Source organism: Triturus cristatus, chromosome 8 (assembly GCF_964204655.1).
Source record: "Triturus cristatus chromosome 8, aTriCri1.1, whole genome shotgun sequence".
Classification (NCBI taxonomy): Eukaryota; Metazoa; Chordata; class Amphibia; order Caudata; family Salamandridae; genus Triturus; species Triturus cristatus.
The window spans coordinates 1,182,239,946-1,182,267,888 of record NC_140591.1 but is presented as its reverse complement, the minus strand read 5'-3'; the positions used below and the strand labels follow the sequence as shown (position 1 = coordinate 1,182,267,888).

Below are 27,943 nucleotides of genomic sequence, written 5' to 3'. Positions count from 1 at the left end.
CACGGCTGGGTGCCCTGTACGCGGAGGCGGTTGAGAGAGGTTCCTTCCCCCCGGAGGCCGACATTGCCACGATTGTGGTCCTGCCTAAATCCACTCCGCCGCCCAGTGACAGGTTGGCCTATCGGCCGATCTCTCTGATCAATACCGATATCAAACTGTACGCTGCGGTCCTGGCCCAGCGGCTCCGGCCCCTCCTGTCGTGCCTGGTGCACCCGGATCAATGCGGCTTTATGCCGGATCGGGGCACCCGCCACTGCCTCCGCCGCCTCCACGTGGCTCTGGCACACCGCCATCGCATATCTCCCTACCTCACTCTCCTGCTTGCCGACTTCGAGAAAGCCTTCGATTCGGTGGGATGGCCCTACCTATTCGACGTCTTGGCCCATATGGGCTTCGGTCCCAAGTTTGTTGGGATGGTGCGGGTTCTGTACGCGCACCCTCGCGCTAGAGTGTTGGTTAACGGGGCGCTGTCGAGAGCGTTCCCGATCGGCCGGGGCACGCGGCAGGGGTGCCCGCTCTCACCCCTTCTTTTTGCGCTCGCAATGGAGCCCCTTGCTGCCCTAATCAGAGCGGACCCTCTCATTCGGGGGTGGGAATGGCCGGGCCTTGAGGCGGACAGGATCGCCCTTTATGCGGACGACGTTCTGCTGTACCTTGGTGACCCAGCGCGTTCGGGCCCTCGGGCTCTCCACATCTTGGGCCGCTTTGCCCGCACCTCTGGCCTCCGCCTCAACTCGCACAAGTCGGTCCTCGTACCTCTTCACCCCTCCCGGGAATGCTTTGATTGGCAGACCACGATTCCCCTCCGCCGGCTGTCTTTCAAGTATCTGGGCATCTGGGTCTCCCTCCTCCCGGAATTGAGCTGGGCGCTCAACGTGGCCCCTTTGGTCAAGAAAGCCAAAGCAGACCTCACTCGGTGGCACTCGCTCCCGCTGAACCCGCTGGGGAGAGTGGCGCTCTACAAAATTATGATCCTCCCCCGGTTTCTGTATGTTTTGCAGAACACTCCGGTGTCCTTTCCGAGGTCGTGGTTTCGCGAGTTGGACGGGATGGCCACCAGGTTCCTCTGGGGTGGGGGAAGGCCACGGTTGGCCTTGCCGATCTGCCGCCTCCCCACCTTTGACGGGGGGCTTGGCATGACCAACCTCTACCTTTACTACCTGGCCACCCGACTTCTGGTCATTCATGACTGGTTTGGGGGGGGATGGTCCGATCCGGCCTATAGGGTGGAACTGGAGGCCCTGGGTCTCTCCAGTGTTCAGGACCGCATGTACGGCGCCCCTATTCCTACCTCCTGCCCCGACATCACCAGGGCGGTCTTCTTGGCTTGGCGGGCAGCGCTCCGCCACACCGGATGGACCGGGAAGTTGACGCGCGCCACCCCTCTCTGGCATGGGACATGGTTACGGGGTTGGAGGGTTTTGAGCCGTGGGACTTGCTCGGCATCTCCCAGTTGGGGGATGTATGGCAGGGGGGACGCATGTGCTCATACTCGGAACTGCAGGCGCGCTTTTCTCTCCACCCGTCCCAATTCTATAGGTACCTTCAATTGCGACACGCCATACGGGCCCACACCCCGCTTGACATCCGGCTGCCGGATCATAGCCCCCCGGAGGCTCAGGTCCTGATGGGTAACCTAGGAAGGGGAGGCATATCCAGAATATATCGGTCCCTTGTTAACAATACCCCTGTGCCCCAGGAGGGTCTGAAGGAACGATGGGAGGGATGGGTGGGTCCCTTGGACGAGATCGATTGGCGGGAAGCCCTTATGGCTCCCAGGCTGGTGACGGCATCCGCCAAGCTGAGGCTCATTCAAATCTACTATCTGCGCACGGCCTACCTTACACCAGCGCGCCTGCACCGCGCGGGCCTTTCCACCGACGCAGCTTGCCCTCGTTGTAGCTTTGACCCGGCTGACTTCATCCACATGGTATGGTCATGCCCGGAACTGGAGGGGTATTGGCGTGGTATAGAGACTGACTTGACGGAGGTCCTGGGGTGGGAGGTGCCGCACGACCCCAAACACATCCTACTGGGTATCACTGACGGCCTGGACGGCACGCGCGCTGAAAAAGTGTTTCTCATGACAGCGTTAATGGTGGCAAAAAGGGACATTGCGGCAGCCTGGAAACAGCCGCAGCCGCCCAGTCTGACTAGGTGGAGCGCAGGGGTGGACTGGTGTGCGGCGCAGGAGCGGACTCTTTACCAAGCTCGGGGCTGCCACAAAAAGTATCGTAGGGTTTGGGGGAAATGGTTAGGAAATGTATTGTGATCGGTGGGGCGGGGTGGGGCGGAGGGGGGAGGTGGTTCGGGGGTGGGGGGGCGGTAAGGGGGATTGATTCCCAGATGGGACTAATGTACAAGGCTGGTCTGAAAGGCTCACTGTTTTTGTTGCACAAGAAAACAATAAAAACTTGTTTATCAAAAAGAAGTCTGTGCTCAGTTGAGGAAACAAAATCTTATTTCATAACCATTGGCATAAACTCACAAGATTGAGTAGAACTCGCTATGCCATGTTGCAGCAAAGGGACCAGTAGCAACAAGTGTTTCTGCTTCTTTGTCCCTTTCGATTTACCTACATTAAAGTCTGGATATTTTATCAGTATCTGTCTTTTTTCCTCTATTTCACTTTTATAAAAGGTCGATGTTTTTAGTGTTTTTTTACTCGCCTACAATTTTCGTGCTATAATTGAATGTGGTACTCTACGATGTAGAATGACCAGATAACACTGGTACAATCAGAGGGTGAAGTAAACGGTCTATTTGGATTAAATAAAGGCACCCTGAGAATAGCCCGCTTAGCAGTTGTTGCTATGTTCATGAGAAAAGTGCCTTTAAGGAGCCTCAATACCACTTGATGTATTCAAATGAGAATGCATCAAGGACAGCCACACTACATAAAACACATTTGTTATCTATAGTTAGCTTAGCGAGACCAATAAAACAAAATCTAAACCATACCAAAGTTCACATTTTCACGTATATTATATTCTTGAATATCAAAGCATGCAGCTGAATGGGATACATCTGTATCAAAATGGAAAAAGGCAAGCAGGAGAAAAACAACCAATTTGAGAGCGAGTCAGTTAGTATTTATTGTAAAAGTTTTATGATAGGAATGTGATTTCAGGACGAGTGAATATCACTATCAAACAGGTTGTCATTAGCAAAACCGTTAATGTGTGACTAACAGATGCCATCTATAATCCAGATCGTTGAAAGATCATATCAGCTAGTGTATTTGTTTTTTTTAACAGCCACTTATACGTTTGATTGATCAGCATTTTTTTTGCTAAGTTGCGTTTCAGTAGATAATTCTTCCTGCCAAGTCCCTATCACAAAGTCTTTCCAGACAGTAGCATCAATTCACTCCTCTGGTGATAGATGCAAAGCCAGCCACGGCTATGCCACATATCAACTCTTTAATTTTCTGCATTGAACTTTTAAGAAACAAAATGATTTTATACTAAAATGTTGCTTTTAACTCTTCACTGTAATTTTGTGCTTTTGCTACCTGTTTTAGATTATTATGGTTTTAATTAACTAAATAATAAACATTACTTACTTACTTAACTCTTAAAATGACATAACAAGTCTTTAAAGACACCACCTTTGTCTTTAACGTTGGTTCTTGTGTGCACAGATGCTGTGAGCTCCTGTTCACTGTGTCAGAAAGCACTAACATTTTATTCTGGATTCAATGCGAGTGATGCTCTCTTCTAACTCTCACCGCATCCACTACTGTCCTCACACAATTTATGTTGAACAATAATAGAAACAGGAAAGTGAAATGGAACAAGTGAGAAAACGGACACACTGGCTATCAACACTTTGCCTCATCATTCTGCTGGGTTCTGACGTCTTCAGGTCAGAATGAGTATCTAAAGACAAAACAAGCTACTGTGATAATCTGCCAGGAATTTTCTGTGTCTAACTTTAACAGTGAAAGGATATACCTTTATCTGACAAGTATACACCTTATTAGCACATTTAACTTACCTTTGAGTCCTAGAATATGACATAAAAGTGTACCCAGGGCCAGCTAGTTAAATGTCACCAGTAGACTCCAGCATACATTGTGCCACCCACTGCAGTGACACAACAAAACTAACCCCAGGCCTACCATTGTAGCCTGGCAGAGCAGTTTTTAAACTGACGATTCGACTTGTCAAAATAAACCCTGTTGACAGGCCTTAAACCTTCCTTTTAACAACTTAATACTTTACCCCTAAGGTAGGCCTTGGTGCCTATAAAGGCAGGGTACATGGTATTTGAACGTAAGTCATGTAAAGCTTTAATGTTAAACATTTCATTACAATGACTAGCCCATCAAAGTTGATTTCACTATACCAGGGTTGCCCGTTCCATAGGAAAACATTAGGATGCAATAGTAAACACTAATACTATATCTATGGAATGAGACTAGCTGGAAAATATTTAAACAATCATTTTAATAGTTATTAAAAATCAAATTCCATTATGAAGTGGATTTTTTGCTAGATATTACGGCAGAGTAACTTTTAGAAAGTACCTTTGCCCTGCCTGAATTCCCTGGACGCTAAATCTGCATATTTGCCCTCCAGCTTCTGCCAACCAGTAGTTAGCATTTTCAGTAGGTGTGAACTTGCACCCAGGACAGGAACAAAAGGCTTGGGGTATAGGGAGGTGTTGTGCTGTTGACAGGATGGCCTGTGGGCTGTGCCCAAGGGCTTCATTAACTTGAATTAGCCCCGCCCTATCATAATCCAATAGCAGTAGATAACACCGAGGCCTCCACCCTTCTTTTGTACCCACTAGCCTCTAGCACAGTGGGCCTTTTGTTAACATCAGACCTGCTGGAGTGTTTAAGACCTGCTGACTGGTCTGCTGGGATTTTTCATATGACATTTGGGGCTCACTTCAAAGGAGGTAAACAAAATGCCAAAACAATGCTTGTGTATCCACAGTCTGGTTGCTGAAAGCTCAGCGTTGGTTTACCAGACTTCTGTCTCTTAGTTTGTTGGGGGTACAGGAACTAAAACTGGATGTTAGTGTTCGATGTGACAGAACACTAGGATTACAATAGTACAGTACCTGCACAAACTCCAAGCCCTCGGAGCCCAATTTTAGTGTGCTCGAAGACTTCTGCCATCTTGGAAATGCCCAAAGTGAGCAGGGCTAGCCATGGGAAACTTACCTCATTGGTTAGGGAAGCCCTATGGGTTATTCCCACCCACATACGTGCATAAATGTGGCATCTCTAAGCATCCACTTCAGAACACTCCTGGACCTGTGATCAGGAGAGGATTGAACCTGCTGTCTAAGACCTGAGAAGAGGCTTCCCAAACGTTTTAGAACCATGGCCCATTGTTTATTACGACAAACCTTTGAAACCCACCTAGCTTAACAGACATGAGGTGGGAACGATTGTTTAATGTAATAGCAGGCGCACTTTCAAAATGCTGTGAATACTAAAAAAACATACTCTTTACTATTTGCTACATTCACTGTAACAGCAGTTATTTGTAAATGTCAAGACCGTGACCACGTTTTTCAGAATATCTCTATCTGACTGAGGTCAAGATATTGGTTTGTCCATAAAAGTGGCAGATGGTGAACTGCACTGGAGCTGGAACACTTTTCAGTCTGGTGTGCTGGCATGTGTCCCATGGGTTCGTAAAAAGCTTTGTGTTGACAGCAGTGCTTTTAGCAAATTAGTAACCTCCCTTCTGCAGCCGAATACAGGGCAAGGTCTCATGTCCATTTTTGTGTTCAAACAATACCCAGTGGTGCTTTTTGCGATACATATATATTTATGTTGCCATTTTTTATCATGTGAACACTGCCCAAGGGCATTCAAGCACTTTACATGACCACAAGAATACATTACATTAGGTCAGGTTCATTTTATTTTAAGCTAACACAAGGAGATGACGGACGGAGCACTGAAACTTTGCAGACACTCACCCCCAGTCACAGGTCTGTGTTGAATCCATCATTGTTCATTAGCTCACTTTGCCACCCCAATTCAGACCCAGCTATATGCAAATCAGTCTTGACCCTGTGCCTCATGGGAACAGTCCAGCCCGAACTGCCAAGCCAAGTCTTCCCTGGACCGGAAACCAGTATCCTGGGACCGGTTTCGGGGTAACTTGTTTAATAGTTGCATCGTACGCTCCTTGACATTCTTCTTTTTTTTTTTTCTTTTTTTTTTTAAATCTTTCTTTATTGTAGAACTAAAAAAAGAAAAACAACAACATAAATTAAAGCAATCATCAGAAAGGGTACATCACTGAAAATAAATGCCTCAGATTTGTGATCAATAATAAATAAAAAAAAAAACAGCAGCAATGACATACAGGCAGTCAGTCAGTCAGTCAAAATTACTTTATTCGGTTTCATAACAAAAACCATAAAAGCATATAAATATATACAATATAAATAACATTTAACAATAGACACTACAAATGAGTTAAAAAGGCATACAAGGTACTTGGTTACAATTCATGAATTACCCAGATAATGATTATGTCCAAGAAATTTTCTTCCTTAATCTCATTGAGATTGCTAGAAATTTGGCAATATTAAAAATCTCCCACGTAGACATACAGGCAGATCGCAGTCTTCGATTTCTAAAGGGATTCTCCATCTACATTATAAGGAGCATCATCTGCAAAGGGGGTACATAAAAGTCCTCTATATAAGTTCTATGGGCCCCACAATCTAGTTTATTGGCCAGGCAGTCTCTACCTTCGTATATCACCTTCTCGGCTTGCATGCACCGGTCCATATCTGTAGCTCAGTCCGTACTTCGGGGCACGACTCCTCCCTTCCATGTTCTGGCAATATTCCTCTTTGCTACAATACAACCCAGTGAGACCCACAGTTGTTTGGTACGATTCAGATCTGTGGCGTCCCAAATGTTAAAGAGACACAGCCTTGGGGTGGGGTCTATTGGTTTCTGACATATTTGGGACATAAGGGATACAATCTCGTACCAGTAGTGTTGGAGGATCGGACAGTCCATCCACTGATGCAGAAAAGTACCCACGGCACCACAGTCACGGGGACAAAGTGGGGAGGTTAGGAACCCCATCTTAAAAAGAGCTGTGGAAGTATAGTAAGCTCTGTGGAGTAATTTTAGTTAGATAAGTTTAAACCAGGACCTGATGGCCACCTCCTTGGGAGAAGCCAGGGCCTCCCTCCAGTCCGGTATGTCCCCTAGATCGCCCACCCATTTCATACGAATTTTATCAAGTGGTTCTGGTAGGTGGTTAAGTATCTTACGGTATGTTAAGGAAATAGCCTTATCTGGCAGGTAGTCGTCTAGGAGCCTGTCTTCTATAGGCGATGAGGCGGGGAGGTCCGAGCCCTTAGGCATAGCCTTGGTGAGAGCGCTACGTGCTTGCAGGTAACAAAATGTTTCCCCCTCATGGAGCTGGAATTTGGCCTGTAGCTCCGCGAATGGAACCACCGTACCCTTCACCCACATGTCTCCGACTTCAGAGAGACCAATCAGGTCCCATTTATCAAAACAGGGCTGATTTGACAACATCCCCCAAGTGACAGGATTCTAGCAATGGGGTAACTCGTGTGATTTTACCCTTCCATCTCAGCGCGGTTGTAGCTGCATGCCAGATTGAAACTGTGGTGGAGGTGGGTGGGAACAAAGGTACATGCTTGGGCCCGCCGTAAAGTGCCCTCAAATAGTTACCCGCTGTCATATTAAAGCAGTCCATTCTGTACGCTGGGTCCGCAATAGGGTGATGGGCCCAGTGATTGAGGACCATCAGTTGAGAGGTCCAATAATACATTTTACGTGCAGATAGTGCAATACCGCCGTCGTACCAGCTACGCTGGAGTTTGTTGAACGCGAAGCGGGGAGTGCCGCCATTCCATAACAGGGAACGGACTTCAGAGTCAATTGTTGAGAAATATTGTGGCAAGACTGAGTAGGGTGTGTTTTGCAGGGCGTACAAAAAACGGGGGAGTGCCATCATTTTAAAAAGGGCCGTCCTTCCGAGTAAGGTGAGAGGCAACCCCTTCCAATGCTGCACATCTGCACGGAGGTGGTATAGGGGTGGAAGAAGTTTCCTCTTGTGAAAGGCATCCTGATCCTTCGTAACGTATATACCCAAGTAACGGAAGCCCTCGGTGGTTACATCGGCCGTACAATCTCGGGGAAGTTGTGGAGGATTCCCACTAAGGACATATAGCGAGGATTTGTCCCAGTTGATAATGATGCCCGAGAATCTCCGAAAAAGGGCCAGGATATGGAGCACTGAATGCAACGAGGACCAGGGTTTGGCTAAATGCAAAAGAATGTAATCGGCATATAGGGATATTCTATCTGACCAATCCGGAGCCCAATTTAGTCCACGAATAGACGGATCCCCTCTAATCCACACCGCTAAGGGTTCCAATGCTAACACGAAGAGCAGCGGTGATGTGACAGCCCTTCCTCGTACCTTTCTCCAATTCAAAAACCGCCGATCTACCACCGTTAACTGTAACGCGTGCCAAGGGATTGGTATACAATAAACGTATCCAGGCCAGAAAGCGTGGGCCAAATCCGTATCTCTCCAAGGCGGCACATAGAAAGGGCCATTCCATCATATTTAACACCATTTTACCGTCTTAAGTACACAATTATTGCGTCCTCTCGTATGGTGGAGGCCCTGCCCAGCACAAATATATAAGATTTATACCTCTTAACCGACCTGTCTTACTTTTGCTGATGGGATCTCTCAGAAATCAGTATAACAACACAGCAATATTCCCCATAAATACAATGTCTGTACACAATTGTTGCTTTTTTTTCTTGTTTTTTATTTAGTAAGAAGCAAAAAGATTTATTTTTTGTATCAAAAATATATATTCATATTACATTTTCATATTTTCTTTGTTTGTGCTTTACAAAAATTCTAGAAAAGAGTAAATATAAGTGATCAATAATATAAACCACAAATAAATTGGTATCAAAAACAAAACCCCACTTGAATTATTAATAATGCCCCTCAACGAAAAACAAAAATATCTTCATTCACATCTTGCTAGCTATTCTTGCATACCAACATCCATACCACGCACAAGAAAATATACAGACAAAGGAATTATAAAAACACAACTGGATAGATCTCATACAAATTACTTTTGTTGAGTATTGCTGTGATGACATTGACATCAGACTGGATTTCTTTTCTCATTGAATTTAAATTGATCCATTAGAGTTCGTTTTCCAGTTGTGAGGTAGCTGGTCTACGTACGTTTCGGTGATGGTATAACTAGGATCACCTTCCTCAGGACCATCAAAGAGTAAAAAGAATAGAGGGGAAACTTTATTCTGTTTGAGGATGATAGTTAAAACATCTGTGCCAATTCCTCTAGGGTGGCTATCTGATAGGACTTGATCCGTTGTAAACACAATCCTTCCAATATGAAAATCTTCAGTGTCAGGATGTCTTGTATTGGTAATATTCTGTCCTGTATGACATCACATGTATGTTGTCTCCTAAGTAGAAGTATGCCTTCCAGGAGGGTATGGAAGACAAAATGGCCAGCACCCCGTAGAGGCTACGGATATTGAGTGCCGTGTTTTTTGTCGGCATAAAACCGGATTGGTCCGGGTGGATCAGCTTATGTAGGTGGGGTGATAGACGAAGGGCCAAGAGCTTAGCTAGGATTTTGACCTCTGGGTCAAGAAGGGAGATCAGTCGATAGGAACATCATTGGTCCCGGGGTTTTCCTTCTTTATGTATAACTACAATATTAGCCAGGCGTTGTGTCTCGGGCAGGCCCCCATGATCTACACTTTCATTATACATTTGCAGGAGATATGGAGCTAGGGCCTGCGAGGCCACTTTGTATAATTTGATTGGGAGGCCACTAGGTCCTGTGACCTTTCCCGAGCGCAATGCCCCTATGGCTTTGGACACCTCCTCAGAATCAAGAGGTGCATCAAGATCAATCGCGTCTTGGGGGTCCAAGCGCGGCAGGGGGAGGGTGGAAAGTAAGTCAGTGGCCTCCTCCTCAGTTGAAGTGGGGTCTGTTGCTGCCGCTGGGGTCTGTTGATTACCTCTTGCCGCCATCCCTGGCCCAGCGGACACGCCCCCTCGCGCTGGCCACGCCCCCTCTCCGTCTTTCCCCCTCACCCATATAACATGCTTACTTACCGGAAGCGCAGCGGACGAGCGCAGCGGGCGCGACGATGGCGCGCCGAAGGCGCGCTTAAGGCAAGCTCGTCTGCGCTCGTCCGCGACGAGGACGCGACTAGCGCAGACATCTCTGCACAAATTTGCTCGCAGCCCCCACGCTATACGCGGGAAACCCTGATTAACCTGCGAGAATTCGCTCACGAAGGTAAGCTCATCTTTGATGACACCGCCTTTCCACTGCTTGACTTCACTCATAAGGGTCTGCTCCTGGGAGGTCTTCTTAATGTCAGATCACTGCCAAAGCATGCTAACGAAATTCATCTCCTCATAGAATCCCACCACCTGGATGTCCTCTTCCTAACCGAAACGTGGACTCACGCAGACTGCGACATTGAATTAGCATGGGCTTGCCCTCAAGACTTCAAAATTTTGCACCTTCCCAGACCCAAAGGCCGTGGTGGCGGTGTAGGCATGATATACAGAGCCTCCTGGCACATTAATACCATAGACATGGACTCAGTTGCCGGGACTGAGCTCTTCGGCCTTTCCATAAACTGCCACTCTGGAGGCATCTTCACGGCAATTATTTGCTACCGACCTCCAGGGTCTTTCACCTTCCAACAGCAAGCGCTACTGACCACCTTCACGAACATGGCAACCTCCCATAATAAATTAATCATTCTAGGGGACTTCAACCTCTGGCCAAACGGGAGCCTAGACACCGGTCTAGAAAACCTCCTGCTCTCCTGCGAAAGCGTGGGACTCTACCAACTGGTTAAGCATCCTACCCACTCAGCAGGCCACCGACTTGACCTCATCTTTTCCAGTCATGGTTTAACACATTTGAACGACATTCTGCCCATGAGCTGGACAGATCATGCTCTTATCAAATTCTATATTACCACCACAAAAACTAGAAAGCTGAATAATAGCGCACCATCCGAATTTAATTATAGGGACTGGAAAGCTCTGGAAAAACTGAGTTCCACCACCACCGTCTTCAACGTAGAAGATAGCTTCTCCCCATTCAACCCGGTTGAAGACAACTACAGAGCCTTTTGCACGAGGATAGTATCCACCACGGACTCTATTGCTCCACTAAAAAGATGCAAACCTAAAAGCAGGGCACCAGCCCCATGGTATAACGACTCCCTGAAAACCCTCAAATCAGCCTGTAAACAGGCCGAGAGGAAGTGGAGACAAGGCTACTGCGAATCAAACAAAATTAGCTGGAAAAACAAGCTCCTTGAATACAAATCAGCCATCGCAGAGAGCAAATCCACCTATTACTGCTCCACTATAGTCAACGCAGCAAATAGCTCCAAAAGCATCTTCCAGATCCTTGATAACCTTATCCCACCCCGACTGTGCCAAGAAAACTATCCCCCCTTCTCAGACCCTCTGCGATAATCTCGCACAGTTCTTCACGAACAAAATTGAGACAATCATTCAGAATCTTGCAATTCCCCCTTTTCAAGATAATTTAAACTCCCTCGGAGCCGCCATTACCAACCTTGAGCTGCCGAGCCCAGGACACCTACCAAGGGAATGCCTACAGGCTCTCCCCCCTATCCCCGAAGCAGATTTCGAGAGACTGGCACACGGAATCACTTCTGGGTACCCCCTCGACCCATTGCCCCCTAAAACCTGGAAAGCGTGCAGAACTGAACTATTCCACACCCTCCGCAGGATCTGTAACCAATCTCTGGGCTGTGGATTTGTCCCCACCCCCTGGAAGCAAGCACTCATCACCCCGCTGCTAAAAACACCCCTCCTTGAACCCCGAGTGTCTATCCAATTTTCGACCTATATCGCTCCTACCCTTTCCAGCGAAAGTGGTGGAACGCTGGGTTAGCTCCTGTCTTTTGACACATCTTGAGCAGAATCACATCTTGGACGACCTCCAATTCGGTTTTCGCCCAGCCCATGGCACCGAAACGGCGGTGCTTACAGCCATGGAAGAACTTCGGATGCGTGCAGACAGGGGCCACGCAGTAGCCTTGATCTTATTGGACCTGTCTGCCGCATTCGATACGGTTAACCATATGATTCTGCTGAAGAGGCTCAGAGAGGCAGGGGTCGACGGCACCGCCCTGCTATGGTTCCACTCATACTTGAGAGATAGGAAACAGGCTGTGTCCCTCCCCCCTTTTCAATCCGCTTTTTCCCCAGTACCTCACAGTGTACCCCAGGGCTCGTCCATTAGCCCGATCCTTTTTAACGTTTATCTAAAACCACTGATCACGTTAATCAAATCCCACAGATTGAAAACGGTAAACTATGCGGACGACACCCAGCTCATCCTCTCCTGGGAGGGGGAGGATTCAATCCCCATGGAATCGTTCCATGATTGCTTAAGAGACACAGCCGGCTGGCTGCACATGAATTCCCTGCAATTCAATTCCTCCAAGACCGAGGTCCTGTTCTGCTCTGGGAGCCGGATTCCTCGCCTATTTCCTACAAAATTCTGGCCCCCGGAAAACCCAGAAAAACCACAGCCGGTCACTAGTGTCCGCAATCTGGGTGTTATGCTAAACAACAACCTCAGCATGGAAACGCAGGTAACTAAAACAGTCTCTACTTGCTCGGCCCTACTGCGTTCTTTACGTAAAATCATGCCACTACTCCCCGCCCAGGCCCGAGCACTAATAGTCAGGTGTACTATCCTTAGTCGCCTTGACTATTGTAATGCTCTTTTGCTCGAGTCCCCAGCTGTTCTACTGGACAGACTCCAAAGAGTCCAGTCGGCTGCAGCCAAACTGGCCCTTGGTTGGACCAGAAGATCCTCGGCCACAGCAGCCTTAGCCGAACTACATTGGCTCCCTTTGAAGCAGCGAATTGCTTTTAAAGCACTCTGCCTTGTCTTCAAGGCACTACACGGAACTGGCCCCAGATCCCTACAAAAATTGTTTTCCTGGTACACCCCCACCAGAACTCTCCGATCCACCTCAGCCTGCCTTGTGTTGGTACCCAGATTTAACAAAGTAAGGACCGGGGGAAGATCCTTCAAAGTGGCCGCCGCTAAACTTTGGAACAGTTTGCCGGTCGACATTCGCCAAATTCCAAAACTCCTGCCTTTCAGAAATCGAATCAAAACCTGGCTCTTCCCCAATCCCGTTCACTGCTAACTCCCTAATTTAGCCTCCCGTCTCTTTCCTTCCTAAGGAGTGAGCTTCAGCGCCAGGATACCTGTCAGTTGACAGTTGCGCTCTACAAGTGTTTTAAATAAATAAATAAATAAGTGGATGTAGGGACATAGAGATGTTCAAAGTAATTAGCAAAAATCTCCTCAATTAAGTCCCGGTCACTACGCCTCTCCCCGTCCGGAGCAACTATCTCAGCAATCCATCGATTGGCCGCCTCTCGTCTATCCAACCGTGCCAGTATTTTACTGGCTTTATCTCCTATTTCATAAATCCTATATTGAGTAGAGTGATAATACGCCCGGGCTGCCTCACTAGCAATGTCATGGTATTCCTTCTGCTTCACTGCAAGCCTATGAGAGGTGTCTGGGGAGGCCAAGGCGATAAGATCACGCTTGAGGTTAGCCACCTCTAATTCAATATCTTCTAATCTTTTACATTGTTCCTTTCGATGGCCCGCCACAGCTGCCACCCTGCACCCACGAATCACCATTTTGTACGCCTCCCACAATGTTACATCGGAGTCTACGGAGCCATCATGTTCTGCAAAATAATCCGACGTGGCCTTTATCAACTTATCTCGTATGTCCGGAACTCGTAGATACCATACGTTAAGGGCCATCTCTCGATGTGAGCGGGGCGAAACCCCACCGTAATGTGCTAAGATTGGGGAATGGTCGGATATGCCCCTAGGTAAGAAGGATATTTCACCAAACATGGAAAGTTGAAAGGCCTGGCAAAAAAAATAATCAATACAGGACAGACTCCCATGGACCCCGGAGAGGAAAATGTATTGTCGATCTAAAGGGTGAAGAGTACGCCACGCGTCAATCATTCCAAGGGCCTCTAAAAAGTCAGATAGCAATTTCCCCTGTGGCTCAGGACGTCGGGATGGCAAATGGTCTATCTCTCCAACTATAGCGGCGTTACAATCATCCCCCACTAAAAGGCCTCCCTCAGGCAAATTCAGCAGGTGCGAGCCCAAAGTGGTCAGTGTGGAAGAGTGAAGTTTGGGGGGAATGTACAGTGAGGTCACATTGAGGGAACGGCCCTCCCAATATCCGGACACAGTAACAAAATGTCCATCAGGGTCATGTGTGGTTTTCTTAGCATGAAAGGGAAAGGAGGATCTTGCAAGGATACCCACCCCTCTGGATCCCCTGGAGTATCCTGCATGAGCAAGTAATTTGTAGCCCCAGAGGTTCAGCACCTTATATGTTGGGCCCGGTATGTGTGTCTATTGTAGAAGTATAAGGTCTGGGGAGTGTCTCTTCAGATACTGCAAGACCAAACCCCTTTTAATCCGATCGCCCAGTCCATTAACATTCCAGGTAATCAATTTAAGTCGGCCCAGGGGTGTGGAGAAGACAGGAGTGTCACCAATTAGAATCTTGAAACGAGGACCCCAATTCCCATCGGGCCCGATGAATCAGTTTACACAATAAGACACAGTGCAGAAACATACACGTGTAATCTCTATAGGCATCAGCTACCATCGTATAAATGCGCATAATCGACCTAGGCAGATTGCTTAAAGCATAAAACAAAAAACAAACCACCCCCTTTGTAGAACACCCTGAACCCCCCCCCACCCTGCCTCCCTGCAACGTGGACTCAGAACTGCCCACCACCCCAATTTGCAGAGTGCTTGGATACCCATAAAGAACCTAATAAGAGGGAAACACTACCTAACCAACGTACCCCAAGATTCGACCCTCTTCCCCTGAAGGACAAAATATCTGCCCAGAATATTAATCAAAATAGCTGGCAACTGTAAGTGAGAGTCTAGAACCCCGAGTACAACAATGAACCATGTCCCAACATTCCTATTCTTCCCAGAAATCAATGTCAAATAAACAAAAATTATGCGAAACATACATATTGAAAGACATATGTACTTAGGACACTATGTGAATAACAGACGATTATTGTTCATAACGGTTCAGGGGTGTGACCCAGGGACTTAAGCAATGTCTCAACCACTCGCAAAATACAAGAAACATGAGTCTCAGCATGTACTGGCTGCTATGATACCTGCACCATATAAGTTCAACCAGGCCTCCCTTGAGGACGTTCTGAGTCGTGTGCGTGTTCCCAGGAGGCAGTGTCCCGGTCCGGAGTCGACCTCCACCCAGTCCCAGGTCTCCTCTGGGAAGTGGAAAAATAGTGACTTCGCATCTGCCTGCACCCGTAGCTTCGCTGGGAAAAGCATGGCATATTTCAAATTGTGTTCCCTAAGAGCGCGTTTTGACTTCCAGGAAGGAGCAACGTTTCAATTGTACCTTATGAGTGAAGTCTGGAAAAGGGTTATACTGCAATTCTCAAATTTTTGTGGTGGTCCATTCGTCGCAGCCTGAAGGATGACATCTCGATCCCGAAAGTTGAAAATGTGCGCGTGGGGGAGCGCCCGGCTTCGGAGGGCCTCCAGGTACTCTGTGGGCACGTTCGATGGAGAAATAATTGGAGAGGGATCGAGGTTGTTGGTTTTGGATTAAGTCCTCCACGAAAAGATCAGTAGCTGGCCCCTCCGCCCGTTCAGGAACACCTAAAATACGTTTGTTATTCCTTCTTGCGTGCCCTTCATAGTCCTCCAGCCGGGCCTCAAGGTCAGACGTCTGGGCTTGTAAGTGCTTGACCACCGACTCCAGGCGTGTGGTGGAGGTCGTGAGCGTAGCGAGGGACCCTTCATTTGACTTGACTCGTTCCCCCATATTCCGGAGGTCAGCACGGATCAAATTGACGTCAATGGAGACAGTGTCAATTTTGAGCTCCAGCACCGTGCGGACCCCCTGTACCGCCTCCATTATGTCCGCTAGCGTTGGGCCGCTACAATGTTGTTTCATCATCCGGTTGTCGCACCTCAGAGTCCGCTACCTTGAAGTTGGCATACTTTGATAATTTTTGAAGCATGGATGGTTTGGGTCCCCTCGAAGTGGCCATTGTGTCTCACGCTTCCACCCCAAGCAAGGAACAGCAGGGGTCAATCTCGTCAGGAGACACGTAGTGACTGCCGCAGACCAGCCGCCGGTTCTTAGGCACCCGCCTTTATGGCGATGGGTCACACGCGCCTCAAAATGGCAGCCGGCTGGAGTTATGTCGGGCGCAGCCTGGGCCTCACGGAACTTTTCTCTCCGGGATAACGCCCTGATAGCAGTAGGCGTGAGAGGTCGTAGGGTGTCGCCCTTCGTCGTCTGTAAACGGTGCCCCCCAATCCCTGAAGGTGAAGATCTTCAAAGGACAAGGGAGGGGGGGGGGGAAGAGAGTCAGAATCTTGCTGCCCCCCAAGTGTCCACAGGCCTTCGCGTTATCCCCCAGAGTAGGCGGGGCCGCAGGATGGTAGAGGTCGACGCTCCGCTTCCTCCCAGATATTCGGCCGCCGGGGCAACAATGCTCCATGTACGTTGTTCGGCCCCCGCGTGTTGAATAGGGCGCCCGAGGCTCATGCGACTTACTGGCAATCCGGGACACCTCACATCAGCTCATGGTTCAGGCAGATGCGCCCAGTCCGTGCCTTCCGTCCACAGTGTGGTCCGACAGCCACAGGCGTTTTCCCAGGCCGCTGCCTTTCAGCGCATTCCCGTGCCGTGCCGCAGGCCGCGCAGCGTCTCTGCCAGGTCCCCCCGTCTCACGGCTGCAGAATATATTTGGTGCTAGCATCGGCGTTTTGGTCACCAATTCGCCTCGGGGAAGGCTTCGGGCAATCAGTAGCTCAAGATACTCCTCCGACCTCGATAATTACGGGCATCCGGATCCAGAGGCGCAACTAGAGCCAAATTTCGGGGGGGGCTGAGCAAAAATTTCGGGGGGGGGCTGAGCAAAAATTTCGGGGGGGGCTGAACTTTAAGCAATAGGCAGTGGAGCTGCAGGGGCTCTTAGAAGGGGTGAAACAACAGCAAGGCCTCATTAACATGCAAATGGTCTTTTAAAGACCTGTGAACTGCTCGGGTGCGGCTGCTTTTTTGCCCGGGAAGGTGTCTCATCCCGGGCTGCCACACACGACGGGGGGGGGCTGAAGCCCTGTGAGTCCAATGGGTGTTGCGCGCCTGTCCGGATCTGTGTAGCAGATTTATTCGGGGAATTAGCCGGTGGCCGACCGGAGCTCTACCCCAGAGCGGCCATCTTGGTTGTTGGTTAGCCCTCCTTGACATTCTTGAGCTTAACGGAAATATTCTGGGATGAACCGAAGTACCATTTTTTTAATACACAATCAAGGAGGCTCCATCGAAGTCGGAAATTAAACTAATTTTTCTCTAATCCTTCTTTGAATTAAGAAGCCTTATTTATGGTTATTAAACACTATTGTCTGCAGTTATTAAGATGGGGAATTACGTACTAGAGTCTGATTATGAACTGTTAGTACAAATCAACTGAGGACAAATTCCTTGATTGTGTTTATTGTGAATTGTCTTATAATTCTTTAATAGGATTTTCCTTAAAACCCCAACCTTTTTTTATCTTGTCGAGAAACAAACAGATCTGGTGCATTTCAAAAATGTTCACAACCCACAAAATGCAACTGTATATGAAAATATATTATTTTTAGTTGGGTTAGAAAAATATTTCTCATTTAAAACAATTACCAGCAATGTGATTATGTGAATATTCTAACCCTTTGGTTCCTTTTTTAAATTATGGAAGTAAAAGGTGTCCTTTACAACTGTACATTTATCAAAGATCTGAATAATAGGTTTTATCTATACTACCAAACACGGTTCTTGAAGGGCAAAGGTTTTCAAAAATATGTATTCTTAAATAAACATTTTAAAGTCCTCTCCAGAATAGTTTCTGTTAGTATAGATTATACCTCTGACTTAAAGTTCTCATAAGTTATGTATTTTCCCTTAATACTTTTTCCTTTTAATAGAAATAAGGATGTCCCATTTAATCATCGAGATTTTTGGTATGCTACCTACACGTTATACAGCATCTCTGAAAAAACAGATAATGAAGACAAAATGAGTGATAATGCCAGTGGCAGTTCAGGCAGTGACCAGACACCCTCAAGCAGACAGCACACCATGGTGTCGTTCTTAAAGCCAGTGCTGAAGCAGATCATAATGGCTGGAAAGTCCATGCAGCTACTCAAGAACTTGAAAAGCAAAAATGACTCTCTACAGCAGTCGGGATCGAGAGGTAAATGTTTTATCAACTTGATATTTCTGCATTAATGTTTTGTTGTTCTTTTTCTGTTGAATTATAAATGTGTTTTTTTTTTTAAATAATCTAATAATTTTAGCTTACCTTCCATGTTGTTTTGTTCATTATCCTTGTTGTACTCGGTGATGATTTGTCAATATCCTTTTGGAAGTCACTACTGTGAGCAGTATTTATATAGTATCTTATTCCATCGGAGCTGAAAGTACTAGTCGTTGTACATCTGTAGCACTGGCATGGACCCAAAGACAGGGATTGAAGAAACAATATTGAGGATTACAAGAGCCATTCAGAAAACGTTGAAGAGATTCACTCTAAAAATAAATAAGTCTTTAGCCAACAATGTCATACATTGGTTATTCCAGTTCTTCGCAACAAGGACTGAGATATGACATTCCTCTTTGGTGCTTAGATAGCTCTGTGGTAAAAGATTATGTACTTTGCCCTAAGGCTCCTAAAATGATTGAAGGGGGTATAAACAACAACAGATAGCTAGGAACCATGCTGTGGATGAATTTACTTGCCAAGCAACATAGTTTAATAAAATGATCTCTTTTATGGACATCCTTCATAAAGCCCTTCTCCCATCTGATACATAATAAGGCAAAAATCTGCAGCCTTTTGGGCCCGCTGCGGTGTGTATAGAATCTTTGCTGGAAGTCCTGTATGTAAAGCATCGGAGTAATCAATCTTAAAATTAATGTTTTCTCCAGTATCCAATGGTATGAAGCTTACCAGGTTAAATGAAGCAGTTCTTGGTGGCATTTCCACCAGACCCTGGATCCTAACTTTAATGACAAGATCAGTGAAGACTTCTGTAGGACGTTTCCATCTTGCGAGGAAAACTCTAGTGATGGTTAACGGTTCCCCATTATGCCATCTGTATTATTCTGCTCCATTTTACTCATAAACTGTGAAATGATCGCCTGAACACCTCTGCAATGCAAACCCCATAATTTAAGCCATCCAAATGGAACCTTTACCAAACTGTAGGTACATGTACAGCAGCTTTTTGAGGCTACATTGTTTGAAATTTTACCTTCTTAAAAAATGTTATCTGTGTTTCGAAAAGGCAGTATACATCATAGCACATTGTAGCCCAATGAGAAATAACTTACAGCCACATAGGGAGACATCACAGAGAAGCAGAGAACAGACATAGATCCTTTAAGGCTTTAGGACCTTTCATATCACATTGTACACACAGTCCTCCACAGGATCCTTTCATTTTGAAAGCCTAACTTGGACCACTAGAGCAGTGTGCTTTACTAATCTGCAATTCAGGGGAGGGTTGTTTGACTTCAGTGAAGATACCACAAAGCAGACGTAGGATTACAAGTAGCATTTACTTTTGCTTTGCAGGATTGTTATTGATAGTCATGGACAGTAGAATAGAATAACAAAAATATCCTGAGCATTTCGCGGATGTAGACTAATGAATGTTGAAAGAAGTGCTTGTTGAGTATGATCAGCCCATTAAGTAATTCCTAGCACCCTGGCCCACCTTACTATTGAGTCAGTTAAGAGCATTGGATTTCAAACCGTGTTTTCTGAAGATATGGCTGGATTTTTAGATTACGGTTTACATGCGTGAACAAAAAGCACCATTCTCATCCAAGTAATCTTATATAGTTTAACTACTTTGTTGTGCAGCTGGTAACATCTTAACAGCTAATTGATAACTCAGCGCCAAGCAAGGGAAATAAAGTAAACAAACCTATTTTTAAAAAAAATGAAAACCAGCACAGCTGATCTTATATTTAGAAGACTAAACTGCTTCTGCAACCAACCTATGGTTATGTAAACCAGGAGTAGAAAAAAAAAACCCAGATTGTTTATTGGATCCTCATTTTTGTGGTTTTCCTCAATAGATAGCAGTGGTATACAAATGAAAAACATTCTGTCATCTAAATACTACTTTTGATAGTGTATCAGGGAATCAGAATCAAGCTGACCTATACAGGAAATGGAATGGCATTGTGCAAGTAGGATTTGATACTCATGAAAGATCAGTGGAGCCCCATGTAAACTTGTGTATGAAAAACCTATTGTAGTTAGTCACTGTACAGGGCAATCACTTTAACTGAGCATGTAGTTTATTTACCAGTTATGCAAATACAGCATTGACTTTTAGAGTTTTAATACTTTATCTTGTAAATTCATTAGAACGTTCACAACCCACCATAAATATGTCTCCTGATCACTTGATTCAGAATGTCAATTAGTGGGAATGAATGAGGATTGGAGAGGCTTCGACCAACAGTGTGCCCCTTCCCCTTTCCGACTTTGAGGTGTCGCCAACTGTGTGTCAGTCGACTTCGAGTGCGGCGCAAATAGTGCCCCCTATCTCGGACACTCTTCTGCTTTTCTGTGGAGCCCTCCAATATTTTTCCTTCTGAGGAACACTGTTTAGGAGGTGATGGGGATGAGTCAAGGTTTCTGTATGCCATATCTGATGCTGCTCAGCCTCCTTTGGAGGATAGCTGGCTAATTGAACTAGGTGAAGCTAGTGGATTAGAGTCTTCCCAAGCCTCAGGGGTTCTTTACCCTCCTGGTTTTGCTACAGAAGCGAGCTCCTCTTTAGCTGATCTGCTATGGCGAGTTGCTTTGAATTTGGATTTAATGCTTTCTTCTGTAGAAAAATGTACCGATCCCCTAATTGGCGTTCTCCATCAGGGCAGAACAGGGGTGGAGCTGGTGCTTCCTTATAGTGACACCCTATATGACATTTTGTTTGGAACTGTGCTAAACCCGATACAGTGGCCTGATGGATCGATCTATATCTCAGACACCCTCCGGCCCCTGGTGATCTGGCCTGTCTTCTCCAGCACCCTACTCATCATAGTTTGGTTGTATAGGCTGCTTCGGACTCGCATGATGTCAACTCTCTTCCTCATGTTCTGTCAGACAGAGATTCCAGGAGACAGGACACTTGTGGTAGACATATCGTCTCCTCCACAAGTTCTGCTTTGCGTTCCATTAATACATCTTGCGTTCTAGGACACTTTTCCAATACATTGTCAGATTCCTTGACACGTCTATTGCCATCGCATCCGGATGTGACCCGGCGCAAGCTTACCTAGTTGATCAAAAATTGGCAACAGGTGGCCAAGTTAATCATTAGGTGTGAGATGGATATCACTAATTCAGTAGGTCGTGCCATGGCTTCTTCTTTGGTGCAATGTCGTCGTGCCTGGCTACACGCCTCCGCTTTTTCAGAGGCTTTTCAGATCACTTAGCTTGACATGTCTTTTAATGGTGCCCACCTTTTCGGTGCTCATGCCGACTCTGCTTTGCAGTGTTTTCGCGACAGTCGAAGTGGAACAGAAACTCAGCTCTGCTCTTGTTCCAGTCTGTTTCCCTAAATCCACCCATTTCAGTTTGTATGGGGGATGTGGGTCCTTCATTTCTTTCTCGATTAAGTATTACATGGCGGTGTCCATGGTTGTCTATCCCACCTACTGGTGACACCCGGTGTGGTGTTCCTGCTTCTCGCATGTATTATTCTTAACCTTCTTACACTGTCGAGGACAGGTTGTGGTTCTGTTATAACCGTACATGGGTTTAACACCTGTTGCATAGGTGTTCTGTTTCTCTGACTATGGGCTCCGTGCCCAAGAGATCATTTTTCAGTATTATTCTTTTCTCACACAAGAATAATTAGCTGTGTTACATGACCTTAGAGCACTTCTGTATGCTCAACGCACTACTTATGAGAGCCTCTTGTGGTCTAGAGTTTACAAGCTCTGACTCACATCCTAACTGCTGGAACTTTTTACCCCAGCACTTCACGTTGATAAATAATGTTTAGTATCCCTTATAGGGATCTTCCATTTTAATCCCCAGGGGGAGTTTCTATATAGCTTGTTCAATGAAATCCTTTTCTTGTGACTCTCTTGTTTCTCCTTGATGTATACAGGGAGCACCCTTTCTGCTTCCCTTCTTGTGTAATTCTGTTCCGCTAAAGGCTCTAAATTTCCACTGCGGCAGTGGGACATGTGCCACAGTCCCTACTCTGTTGTCTATATTACTAGCCTCGCCATTATTTCCTGCTAGGACATTCTTTTCTTTGTGTCCTTCATTTCTTTAGCGAGCTTCTCGCTCTTGTTCAGCAGGGTGCAGTTTTAATGGACTACTACGGTGATTCACTTGTGATTTTCACAAGGGTGTTTTTCAACAAAACAAAATGATTCCTCCTCAGTCCTCTTGATCGTCTTGTTTGTGGTTTCCTCCACATTCTTTGTATGTGTGGTAGTACTTAAGTGCAGACTTTTTCTACCACCTGTTTCGCTGTCCTTACTCAGACTTTTCCTGTAAGGACATCTGTCATACTCACTTATTGCCTTCAGGCAAATATTTTTCTCTCATTGCCACAAACAACACCTTTTTTGGAGTTCATACACGCGCAGCATCAAGGCGCCTACATTTTTATCCTTGCAAAGGCACTATGTGGATTTTTTTGTGTGATAATGGCTCATCCACATTTTGCTGGATTCCTTGTTACTTGAAACTGTTCCTAGAACATTATGATTTTATCCTCTGGGACTTCGTTTCCTTGTTCGCTTGCTTGTCCCCTTCGGTAACTTTTAATTTTGTTCTGTACGGTGTCCACATATCCTACCCTCAGGGGTTAGTCATTACACCTATGCGTTATCTTTTATTGCTGGGGTTTCTTCATAAAGAATATTCCCCTCTATTGTGTATTTTACTTCTTTGACCCAGCTCTGGGTTTTCTTCACCCATGTACCTTGGTTTAATCTGGGCTGTAGGAGTGTTGCCCTTATACTTTTGGTAAGTGCCCCCCCTTCCTGTGGGATATTCTTCCCTCTACTCAACAATTGTTGTTTTTCTTTAGCTTGCATTTCTTCTGTTGCTTAGCTTTCATTGCTTGGTTCAATTTCTTTTCAGTTTTTGAACTGTTCCCTTTGTGGGGAGGATACTAAGGTGAGGAATCTGCGGCTAGACTATCTCTACCAGATAAGGCGTTACCGAAGGTAAGTAACTTGTTGGTCTTGGCATGACTCTACAAATCCTTAAGAGAAGCATGCTCATACTTGCTACATTGCGTCATCCAGGGAAGAACTTAATCATGTAACAAATTAATGTAAACAACTTGCTAACCATTCACCATGGCCTGAGTATAGACCAGGCTGGACCTGAGGGGGTATGGGTATATTCCATCACATCCAATTGTGAATTCACTATATCATGTTCTCAAGCTAAGAAACTTAGCTTGTGAGAGATTGGTTAGGGGAAAGATTACCAGGTTGTGTACAGGCTTGACATAGTAGTGAAATCCTCTCTAAGGTTAAAATTGATGACAACCCTGTTTTACTGATGATAAAACCAGGAATTATGAACTGTTGCACTGTAAATTGATACAGAGAGTTTAAAACAGGAGAGGTTTTCATTGATTCTCTTTTGTGAAGAGCATGATTATGTTGAGCTAGGAAACAGTACTTGACTTGGCTACTGTGGCTGCCTGTAGTGAGCCAATGAAGGATGGTGATGGTGTTTGTGCATTAGAGCACACTATCAAAAGATTTACCCTCAAGGCAGTGTTGATCTTTCAGTGTCGGTCTTGGGGGGTGCCTTTATTTGTGGGCTAGGAACCCACTGGCTGTATTGGGCCAGTAAGTGTATCCAGCAGTGCATATCTATTCTATTCTCCATTCTATAACCCAAAATGTCTAAAGCACATGGCTACCCAGTAGGGCCTCCCAGCGCTAAGCTAGCAATCAGGTCCTCTACTTGCTGACCGTTAATTTGAAAAGCCTAGTTTTTAACAGTTTTCGGGGCTTTGTGGGTGTTGAGAGCTCTGGCTACAGTTTTTGATACCAGTAGTCTTGAGTTGTACTGTACTTCCTTGCTTACCATAATAAAGGACAGATATTGAATCCTGCAGGTTTTGACTCATTCTTGTGCTTGAGTAACATAAAGCACTGCTATTTGAAGTATATTTTACAAAATGCAATAAACACTTGAAACCTAAATGAATGACTTCATTTATTTCATATTTTATATTTCAACCTTTCAGATGCAGAAAGGAAAAGTATGTATACACTATTTTTGGAGTCTGTGCAGTTTCGTCTACAGCATGGGAAAGATTCTGTTCCAAATGTTATAACAGACGAGCAAGCTACTAAACAGAGCTTAATAAAGATGCAGAGCATAGTGGCAAAACACCTGGAACTTCAAGACGTTCATGACCCACTTTTGGCTATCAACTTTGCAAGGTAACAGCAATGCTGACAAGTAAATGTATTTTAATTAATGTTTCATGAAAGAAAGTTTCGCACCGTAGGAGCTTTATTGCTAGTCCTAAACTGTGGAAAATGCCCACCTGTGTTAGCAGCTCTTGAAACAACGCTACTCTACATTAACAATGATTCTAATGGTAGCAAGGTGCCATTTTTCCAAACTGCAATGTGTATCTCACAGGCCGTCTTGGGCTACATGTTCATTTTTATTTGTAATTATCTTTTCTATTTAGAACAAATGATGTACACAATGCTACAGTGCATTTCAAAACCACAACTGTGTGCGTAAGTAAAGGTAGAGAAAACCGTGAGGGTGGAAATGCATCTAAATAGGCAGCCATCATACAACAGCTAAAAATATAGCTTATTGCTCTATGAAGTCGGCTGCCGTCATATACCATCATTCTTTGTACTGCCGCTGGCTCTGTATGTTTTCAGTCTCCTTGTGGGAGGATCATGAACACTTTGCTCTATTTTTTGTTTTTTCTGTTCATACAGGAAATCTACAGATGTTTATTTCCTTTTGCCACAGTTTTATGCTGTTTGTGCCTCAGGGAAGATGTTTTTTTCTCTCTGCTTATGAGACTTTACTGTCTACCTTCACTTTTCAAGAAAAGTCTCTCAAACCAATGCAAGACTTAAGCGAAATACCTACATCCTGTTTGTGTGGTGTGCCTGCCAATCATTCTATGAAAGATTCTGGGATTTTAGATGCATGCTCCAGCAGAGGATTCTTAACATATTGACCAGTTCTAGGGCTATTCTTCTCTCTACCTCAGCACGGCAGCGTCCTACTAAGACTCTTCCTTCAAGGAAACAGAGGATCAGCACCTCAGCATTCATTCCTGTCAAAACTCAATGCTGATGCCTTGCTTGCCATTGTTGTCAGACAGACTAATATTTCTTTATTTGGCCAATGTAGTCCATAAAAGCACATATAAAACCTCAACATAAAACGGAAATAAAATTAATTCCATATGTATAAACATTTCATGATATAGTGTGAAGACGGACATTTCAAAACGCAGCAAAATGATGATTACAATGTCCAATTAGGGGGACTTGTTCAACTTATACCTGACATCAAAAACCTCAAATATGAGGCTATCTTAACAGGAGTGTTCAGGGTCACCTATAAAATCATCATAAATGTTCACTGAAGTATGAGTTCCTTTATGGAATATTGAATGTATTGTTTATAACCAGATCGGCTGCACCATTGGTCTCAAATAATTCGGGGCAAGCCCCACAGAGCAAACCTATATTTTACGATCGTATTGTATAGGTTAAATTGAAACTGAGAATGATAAAGCACTTAAACATTTCAGATTTTAAGATTAAAAATGAGAATATACATTTAAAAGCAACATAAAAATCTTTTTGTTTTTAATCCATAGTTACCATTTCATTAACCGCGCCTTACTACCTGGCATCCCTAATAAAATTCAGGACTCCGTAACAGATTTCGGGTGAGCCCAGCTGTTGTGAGTGGACCGAGGCAGTCGAATAGGGTCTCACATTCCCAGCCCGCGAAATCTGGATAAAAATCTGGAGTACAAAGTTTTATATGAAGTGCAAAATAACTTAAAATGTGCTGTACTTTGGTGAGATACATTGTTACAAGGACTTCTGGGAAGGGACCTGAACCAGGTACCCTGTACTGGAAAAGCAAAAAGCAAGTGCGTAATCTCTGCCCTGTAAGGTTGAATCTATGTGTTAGTAATCAAGGTTGAGTAATTAGTAACTGATTGCAAGGATTGCACCTTCAAAGTTCGAGCATTTGAGCAGAATTATACAAAATTTAAACTCGCTCTGTCAAAGCGGCAATCCAAGCTGGATTATTAAAAAGTTTCATGACGCTTAGCTGTTCAAACATCCATTTAATATACCTTAATCAGGGAATCTCCCCCATGTTCTCCAGAGCTAGACAGTCCTCCAGTACTGACCTTGAAAAATCAGCTTCAGGCGTTGGCTAATTCTTGATAATATATAAAGGGGCGATATTGGCTGCATCCTCTAAATAACTCAGGCCTAGTTCTGTGTGGCTGATAAATGAAGACACAGAATGTGGACTTGACAGAAGGCGGGTAAAAAATGTCTTCTTTATTTTCTGAAAGATATCTACGTTAGCATATCCCCATACAGCGGCACCATAGAGTCCTACTGGAATGCATTTGCTTTTGTATACTCAAGTTAACTCCTTCATTGGCATTGAGCCCAACCTGGACGAGAAACGGAAAACTGCTTCAGTGGCTCTCTGAAGTTGTTGTGATCCAACATTAAGTATATGGTCCCAATTCTAGCCAGACTCGAATAATATCCCCAAATAGTTAAAAAAGGGAACTCTATCCAATTTGATGCAATCCGTAGAATGGCACTTGGTCTTTGTATTTTCGGGGCCAATAACCATAGTAAAGGATTTGAAGTAGTTTAGTCTTAGATCGGAGTCACACATAAAGGAAGTAAAGGAGTCTAGGAGAAATTCTAGACTGTTTGCTGTTCTGGCAATCAGAACAGCATCATTCGCATACAAAAGACAAGGTCCTGGGTGGCCACCAGTTGTGAAATGTCTTTCACTTTGTTAATTAAATAGAAATCCAAGCCATTTATATAAATGAGAAATAAGAAGGAAATGTCTGAGTAACCTAACGAGACCCCCTTCTATGCCCATGATCGCCCATGGTCTAAAGCATGCCCCACATTTTAGAGTGGTTTACATTATCAAATGCACAGGAGAGTTCCATGAATGTCATGTGGTGTGCACCTCTCCTGGTTCATATTTCCCAATTAAAAATGATAAATTAAGGCATTGCTTGGGGCGTGGCCTGAAGCGTCAAGATGGCGGTCGCACTCTAAGAGTGCTCCTGACCCCTCCATCATCCGCTCCACCACCTTTGGCTGCCACCCAACTCCTGAAACTCACCGCCTCTATCTCCCGTGGCAAGTCCGGTGCAACAACGGTGCGAGTTGCGTTTATCTTGATCAGAGAAGCCCGCTCCGTGGCACTGACTCCGAGACCTGCAGGCCACAAGATGACGGCTCCTGCCGAACGAGTCATAAGGCCCTGAGGGGAACTGTCTGCTGGACGCCTGCCGGCGGTGCAGCTCCTGCCGACCCTAGAAGCCCCAAGTGCTAAGTGATCCGTCCAAGAAGGGGCCGAGGTGAGGTGGCGTGTTCCCCTTCAGATGGCCTACCGCGAGGCGACCTCCCGCGCTGCCGAGCGCAGTGCCTTGTTTGTCCGGACTGCGCCCTG

The 27,943-nt window shown here is 45.5% G+C and overlaps 1 protein-coding gene across 1 annotated transcript in view; it reads left to right on the top strand.

Moving 5' to 3' along the window:
- The window catches only part of TUBGCP5 (tubulin gamma complex component 5), a 394,755-nt gene that overhangs the window by 184,498 nt on the left and 182,314 nt on the right, over positions 1 to 27,943 (top strand). The window contains exons 13-14 of the mRNA XM_085622861.1: positions 18,141 to 18,409; positions 24,468 to 24,666. Coding sequence (XP_085478987.1) covers positions 18,141 to 18,409; positions 24,468 to 24,666 — 468 coding nt within the window. The remainder of the gene's footprint in view (positions 1 to 18,140; positions 18,410 to 24,467; positions 24,667 to 27,943) is intronic.